At 47.0% G+C, this 8,200-nt stretch overlaps 1 protein-coding gene across 1 annotated transcript; it reads right to left on the reverse strand.

Moving 5' to 3' along the window:
• Positions 1–1,626: 1,626 nt before the first annotated feature.
• Positions 1,627–7,912, reverse strand: TCTN3 (tectonic family member 3). The gene is made up of 14 exons (XM_075285942.1): positions 7,804–7,912; positions 7,328–7,451; positions 5,946–6,061; positions 5,723–5,853; positions 5,533–5,638; positions 4,987–5,105; positions 4,871–4,906; positions 4,718–4,789; positions 4,042–4,164; positions 3,160–3,252; positions 2,864–2,952; positions 2,630–2,783; positions 1,929–2,063; positions 1,627–1,853 (listed from the first exon to the last, which is right to left on the reverse strand). The coding sequence occupies exons 1-14, from the start codon at positions 7,889–7,891 to the stop codon at positions 1,653–1,655; spliced, it is 1,587 nt and encodes a 528-aa protein (XP_075142043.1). The 5' UTR covers positions 7,892–7,912; the 3' UTR covers positions 1,627–1,652.
• Positions 7,913–8,200: the final 288 nt, after the last annotated feature.

Consider the following 8,200-nt stretch of genomic DNA (forward strand, 5'->3'; position numbering starts at 1 on the left):
CGTATAAGAAATTGAAACTATGCTAGAGGGCCACGCCACGACAAATTTAGCTCCACCCACTTCTATGTTGACTCCGCCCATTCCCAATCATTTTTCATGTGCCCCCACACAGTATAATCCTCCTACAGTCACCCGTACATTATATGTCCCCCACATTATAATGTTCCCTTCCAACTGCCCCACAGTATTAAGTCCCTCTCCTGGTGCCCCAGTTTAAACTGTGGAAACTAGAGGGGACATGAAACTGGAGCAGCTGGAGGGGGACATTAAACAGTGGGAGTAGTTGGAGGGCGGCAATAAATTGACAGCTGGAGCGGGACATGAAACTGGGGGCAACTAGAGGGGGACATTAAACTGTAGGGGTAGCTGGAGGGTGACATTAAACTGGGGGCAACTAGAGGCAGACAAGTCCCCCTACAGCTTCCTCCACGGTTTAATGTCCCCCCCAGTCTAAGTGCCCTCTTCATCTACCCCCAGTTTCATGTTGTCGTCCCCCCCCCCTCCATTTCTCCCTCAGTTTCATATCCCCCTTTATTTTCCCCATTTCATGTCCCCCCCCCCTCCATCTCTGCCCCTAGGTTACACACACACAGGTAGACAGACACACATATGTAGACAGACACGCATATAGACAGACACACACACTCTCTCTCTCCACCCTGCAGCTCACCTTACATCTCTCAGTACTTTATGACACGCTCCACATCTCCATCTTTGGCCGGCACTAAGACACGCCCCCTAGACACGCCTCCCTAGTCAAAGCTGTGCGGGCCGTACTGAATCAGTCGGAGGGCCGGATATGGCCCGCGGGGAGGACTTTGCCCAGGTCTGTGCTAGACCGTCAACGCAATTTATTTTTAACACTTTTATTTTCTATATCAACTTCTTTTGCTCTTATAGTATTCTGCAGCATTTACACTGGCAATATAGATTCCCTCTCACAATGTCTTTGGAAAGTGGGAGTAAACCCAGGTACCTGAAGGGAACGCAGACAAAAGCTGGGTTCACATGGGGTATTTTGGACCAGAATTTGATGCGGAAGTCCCTCAGGTTCCAGTCCAAAATACGGATAGCCTCGACTGGATGCTAGTGTAGTGCATTGGCATCCAGTTGCAGCACTCCGATTCAGATTAGGCCCAAATGAATGGGCCTAGACAGGAGTGTCTTTGGGTGGATTTGCCTGAGCATGTTGCTTTTTTACGTGAGCCAGTTTTTTGGTCAGGATTTTGAGGCGGATTCATCCTCAGAATCCTGACCAAAGTACCCCGTGTGCACTCATCCAAACACAGTAGGAACATACAAACTCCTTGCAGATGTTTCTGGTTGCATTTGCTCCTAGGACTTCAGTGCTGCAAAACCCTGGTGCTAACCACTGATCTACTCCACCCCTACCAAGCTATGTAGGGGCCTTGGACCTCTTTATCATCTATTTCTTCATACAACCATGACACTTAAATACTGAAGCTGTAGATCTGAACTAGCAGCTTCATAGGGATCAGTTGGGATGGATTTGCAGTCTAAATGTGATCCCAATGGCAGCTGTCAAACAGACTAAAACATAAAAAGATAACTTTAATACAAAAATAACTTTATTTAGAAAACTCATACATCACATGTATCCAACCATCAGAAGCTCTCCAGCTCCTAGTTTGTCACTGAAGAAAAGTCAGTAAGGCCAGCATCACACACAGGAGACGGTTCCCGGCTGTCATCCCTGCTGTGCTGCTCTGGAATGGAAAGAAGAAGTCCAGGGGCGCTCGGTCAGTGACACTGGGGCTGGAGCGAGGAGCTGGGCCGCGGCTGCTCAGGTCTGTGAAGGACACCTGGGTGTGGAGAATGGTGGTGTCCTGACACTGCAGGAGATAAGACGCTCAGTCAGGGTGTGGCTCATGACACAGTGTGAACTGAAAGGTCATAGTAATGCTCACCTGAACAAACTGACAAGTGAAGACAAACCGAGCCCCAACTATTTGTGACTGAGGATTAGACAGGAGGCCAACCTGTGCCCACAGGATCTGCATGTGCAGGGAGGTCGGTATGAGGCAGCTGGAGGCGCAGTCACCCTGAGGAAAGAGGAATAAAATGTCAGTATGTACTGCTGATAAAGATGGGGCTCAGCAGTAGTAATGCAGAATGATATGGTATCAGTAATATATAATTTATATATATATATATATATATATATATATGACAGACATAGTATCAGTATACAGTAAAGATACTGCTCTAAATGCCGCACTCTTGTCACATCTAAATCTGCATTAGGGGCCGTTCACACGGAGTAAACACGAGCTGATTATGGCAAAGTCCACGTGTAAAAAAATGGCATTGAAGTCAATGGGAGTCTGATTTTTACATGTGTATTTTGCCATAATCAGCTCGTGTTTACTCCGTGTGAATGGCCCCTTACTGTTAAGAACATCCTGAGATCTATTTCAGATGCATTGTAGGAAATATAATCTGTATATTAGTCTTGATACTTGTCTTATTCCATATTGCCTTCAGTTATTCACTCCAGGGTGTACGTCTATTCAGCAGCAGATGTGGTACCAAAATTGAATATTCCCCTCAACCTGTAATTGCCCTATATAAGGATAGACGGTTACTCCCAAGAGAGTGTAAGAGTCACCTGGAGGGTGCAGTTCTGGTATATGATGGGTGTCCGGTCCCCGGCCTGTCCTGCAGTGACGTTACCAAACATTGCCAGGCTTGCTGGAGCTTGCTTGACCAGCAGCTGGTAGGCCCGAGCTTGGAGAACGCTGCACGTTTCCTGGTTACTGCCCCTATAGAGGTAAGAGGTGATTATTATCACTATATACAAAATGTAGGAAGAAACAACCCCCCCCCCTGCCCAAATACTCACCGTATAACACAGCCGCTCTGAGCGTTCACCCCAAACTGGACATCACTGTAACTGCAAGACTCTCCTACCAGAGAGCGCAACAGGGAGAGCTGCAAGTGGTCAAGTGTAATAACACATGGCAGACAGCAGGGGAAGCCAAAGAGCAGTCATTACTAATCTATTACCTATTTTTTACTACAGAAGATTGTGCCACCTAAACCCCCTCCCCAAGGATTACTCCCAGGTAAATAGGTGGAGATGTCCTATGAAAAAAAAACAACAATGCATATAGCAGTGATAGGGTTAATCAAGGATACACGGCCGATGTCACTCAGCACAGGAAGTCCAACCAGATATCCAGGGTTCCCGCTCCTCGCCTGGACAGAACCCTGAGCGGCCAAAGTAATGGGCTGGAAATGAGATAGAGACAGGATATAATAGTATATAGAGGATGAGACAGCACCCCCCCCCCTCCCCCCAACATCCCTCTTCTCTGGCCCTTTAAGGCCTGGAGTTCACAAGAGCTCAGTGTCCTGGGTATCGCACGGCCTCTTGTGGCATCTTCCTCCCATAGTGCCCCCTGGCAGCATCTCTTCCCGTGGTTAGTGCTGCACACACACACACCCAGGGGTCCACGTGATGTAACAGACCAGACGCCTTCTTCCATTGCTCCATAGTCCAGTTTTAATACGCATGTGGCCACTTTCAGTGGAGGATGGGGTCAATATAAACGCTCTGCTCATACATACCCTACCCGCCATATTACAAAGTAAGGTACAATGCCTGTGTGTACTGACATCTCTCACTGGCAGCTGGAAGGGTTTCAGCTTTATCGTTACTCTTCATGACCTTCTCACCAGTCACTAGTTGTCCTTCCTTGGAGCACTTTTGGCAGAACACCCCACAAGACCTGCCATTTTGCAGATAATCTAGCCAGATCCTTAGACGTAACCATTTTCTGTTTCCGACACATCATCCTCAAGAAATGACTAATCCCTCACTGCCACACATATCTCGCCCATGAGAGTTACCATTGTCACTAGGTAATCCATATTATTCACTGCACCTATCAGCGATATAATTATGGCTGATCGCTGTGTGTGTGTATATGTGTAGATATATATATATAATTGTATACATGCTATGGTATTGCACTCTGACCACACAGCACAGTGCAACTATGGAGAGCAAAGACGCACCTTGTAGAGCACAGAGAAGTTCTGGCTGATGCTGGCGCTCGCTGCAGACACATTGCTGAGGGTGAAGTCGACGCTCACACGTGTGATGCCCTGAGTACAGTTGTACAGCACTGTGTATATCACCTGTCACAGTAACAGTAGGATCAGGATATAGATAGACAACTCTTTTCAAAATCAAAATGTACAAATCCTGGCAGTGCCCTCTACTGTCCATTTGTTACATTTTGTATTTATTCTGTCTTTTGGAAATCTAGATGACATGGCTCCTGCAAGAGTTCTTGGCTAGCTTTCCTAAAGGCAAATATAGTTATATAGTGCATAAACTGGCAGGTGTGCTACTTAGAGGTTGGGAAAGCTGGGTGACAACTCTGGATTCAGGGGTAGAGGGCACAATAGTGATTTAATACGTGAGGGTTAATGCTCTTCTGCCTGTTACAGAGCCTTCACACGGAGTAAACGCGTGTGTATTTTTGCAAAATACATGTGTAAAAATACACGTGTAAAAATAAGACTCCCATTGACTTCAATGACATTTTACAGGCATATTTTTACTAGTGTAAAAAATATAATTGAAGTCAATGGGAGTCTTATTTTTTACACGTGTATTTTGCAAAAATACACGCGCGTTTACTCCGTGTGAAGGCTCCCTTAGCCCTGTGTATACTTATACAGTCACCTGGGTTACTACGTTATTGCAGACGTCTCCTTGCAGGATGGGTTTATCGGTCACAGTGCTGATTATAGGGACCTGAGAAGAGAATACAGTGGTGTGAAGGCACAGAGAGTGTCATAAGTACATCCCCGCCCTCTTATCAGTCCCCACTCTTACCCTTATGGCATTCTGGTCTGTCACATCAGCCGGGACCTTCACAGGATGACAAGAGAAATCACTCAGCTGTTTCACCAAACACTATAAGGTGTACGTTAGCGCAGTTGAATTCTTACCCTCAGCACCGTCATGTCCTGGTAATAATATGACACTGACAAAAAGCGATCCGTCTCACAACTGGCGGTCAAGTTGCTGAACACTCGCACACAGGACGTTAGGTTATTCTGGAGAAATTCTGGGAAATAAATACACGTTATTGTACATGTACAGGACAGAGTACACACAAGTGATGAGAGCAGTGGCTGATGTCAGTCACAAAAGACGTAAATGATATGTGATATAAACTAGCCCTCATGGGGGAGGGGAGGTCACTACACGTCTTTCACTCATTCCTTTATAGTCAGCAATTCCCTGGCCTGAATGGCTGATAACAGAAACAAAAAAAAATGTATTCACCTGTCCTACAATTAAATTCTCCCCTCCTGTCATGGCTGATAACAGAGACCAACAGAGTGTATTAACCTGTCCTACAGCCAGTCTCTGTCTGGCCTGCTGTGTTTGATAACAGGGAGCAATAGATTGTATTCACCTCCCCTACAGTCACCCTCCCCCCTCCTGATGTGACTGATAACAGAGGGCAATGATGGAATTCAGTCACTTACTTGCAGGGTTTTGGTCTGTACATAGATTCTGATCCCCTATGGCTGCCGGCTGCCTCAACACTCCCAGCGCACCAGATGTAAAGATGGTAAGAACGGGATCTCCAGCCTGAGAGGAGACAACAGGAAGAGTGACTAACCATGCAGGAAAGAAGTTAATATCACCCTCACTGCTGTGGTGTTGTACTCTTACCTTGTAGAAGCTGGAAAATGCAGGCGTGCTGGCAGAGACTGGAGAGAAGGAGGCGCCACTATAAGGGTCACTGACTGAGGCAAAGTTTACTGCATCCACCTTCTGAGGGGTCACAAAATAATTCAAAGAGGCTGCAAGCAGAGAGACGTGTGAGCGGGCATTAGTATTAGGAGCATCTGTTGTTACTGGAGTGACTGCAGCGATGGGTGAGAAGATGCCTTACCGTCCGTGGAGGAGACGCAGAACAGCTGTGCAGGGGGCACCCCCAGGATGGTGGTGGGGTATGGCGTGTTATTCCGAAAGATGAGCCAGCTGGAGAGACATGACCAACTCTGCGCCCTGTGGAGGAATGACAGATGAAAGTAAGCTCAAGGCAATGGATACAGGATCCATTACAGCTCTCTGATATCAACCACTTGAGGGAGGGGAGAGGACGACTGTAGGACAGGTGAATACAAGCTATTACTCCCTGTTATCAGCCATGCCAGGAGAGGAGAAGCTGACTGTAGGAGAGGTGAATACAATCTATTGTTCCCTGTTATCAGCCATGTCAGGAGGGGAGAGGCCGACTATAGGACAGGTGAATACAATCTATTGCTCCCTGTTATCAGCCATGTCAGGAGAGGAGAAGCTGACTGTAGGAGAGGTGAATACAATCTATTGCTCCCTGTTATCAGCCATGTCAGGAGGGGAGAGGCCGACTATAGGACAGGTGAATACAATCTATTGCTCCCTGTTATCAGCCATGTCAGGAGAGGAGAAGCTGACTGTAGGAGAGGTGAATACAATCTATTGCTCCCTGTTATCAGCCATGTCAGGAGGGGAGAGGCCGACTATAGGACAGGTGAATACAATCTATTGCTCCCTGTTATCAGCCATGTCAGGAGGGGAGAGGCCGACTATAGGACAGGTGAATACAATCTATTGATCCCTGTTATCAGCCATGCCAGGAGAGGAGAAGCTGACTGTAGGAGAGGTGAATACAATCTATTGTTCCCTGTTATCAGCCATGCCAGGAGAGGAGAAGCTGACTATAGGACAGGTGAATACAATCTATTGCTCCCTGTTATCAGCCATGTCAGGAGGGGAGAGGCCGACTATAGGACAGGTGAATACAATCTATTGCTCCCTGTTATCAGCCATGTCAGGAGAGGAGAAGTTGACTGTAGGAGAGGTGAATACAATCTATTGCTCCCTGTTATCAGCCATGTCAGGAGGGGAGAGGACGACTGTAGGACAGGTGAATACAATCTATTGATCCCTGTTATCAGCCATGCCAGGAGAGGAGAAGCTGACTGTAGGAGAGGTGAATACAATCTATTGCTCCCTGTTATCAGCCATGCCAGGAGAGGAGAAGCTGACTATAGGACAGGTGAATACAATCTATTACTCTCTGTTATCAGCCATGTCAGGAGAGGAGAGGCCGACTGTAGGGGAGGTGAATACAATCTATTGCTCCCTTTATCATTCTGAGATATTTATGCCATATAAGACACCACAGCTCCTCTCGCTCTTTAAGACCTACAAATACAATGTGATAAGACTTCCCAAGCTCTATATCTGATGTTATATATGATAATAGTTATTGCTCTTGGATCATCTCACTTGGTGCTTCCAGGTAAACAGAAGGAGAAGACATTTGTGGGGTCACCGGACGAGCAGTCGGGGTCACAGCAGCAGTTAATGTCACAACTTCCGGGTGTAAGGTCACACGTACAAATCGTCACACCTGATGGGAAAGACAGGGTTAATGCGGTATCTGAACTTGTCCTGTGTCATCATCGGGTCATGTATAGCAGACACAAGCCTCAGAAATAACAGCATGTAGGCACTATCCCTTTAAGATGTCACTTTATGTAGACACTATCCCTTTAACAGATGGCTTCCCTGTAGGCTTTGTCCTCAGCATTTACATTATACTAACATCAGGCAGGCACTGTCCCTTTAATACATGACGTCACGTACATATTATTACCTTAAACATGACGTCATGTACACACTTCCCCTTATACTCACCCATACCCAATATAACCCCTCTCACATCCCACCAGTGACTCGGCCGCCCGCCCCCCGGCACTCACCGCTGGACGCTCCATGCACTGCCCGGCCCCAACAATATAAGGCTATAAGAAGTAATACAGCCCGGGAACCTGCCAGCTCCGGCGCCATCACTAGGCCGAGGCGTCCGGTTACCAGGGAAACCGCGTCACATGACGTCACTCACAAGCGCCCGAATACCACCGGCCTATAGGAAGCGTCCTGTGCGCGCTCTAACTGTAGTGCTGAGTGTGAATCACCACCAGAGGGCGCTGTATATACAAAGCATTGAAAGGCTGAATTCACGTGTTGTGGATCCTGCGCTACAAATGTGCCGCAAATCACAGACAGTACATGAGGATGAAACTAAAAACCTATTCAAGTATAGCAGAAAAATAGTACAAAATAAGATGAGGTGCTGCGGATTATCAATTGTGTGAT

The sequence above is a fragment of the Leptodactylus fuscus genome, chromosome 8, assembly GCF_031893055.1.
Source record: "Leptodactylus fuscus isolate aLepFus1 chromosome 8, aLepFus1.hap2, whole genome shotgun sequence".
Taxonomy (NCBI): domain Eukaryota; kingdom Metazoa; phylum Chordata; class Amphibia; order Anura; family Leptodactylidae; genus Leptodactylus; species Leptodactylus fuscus.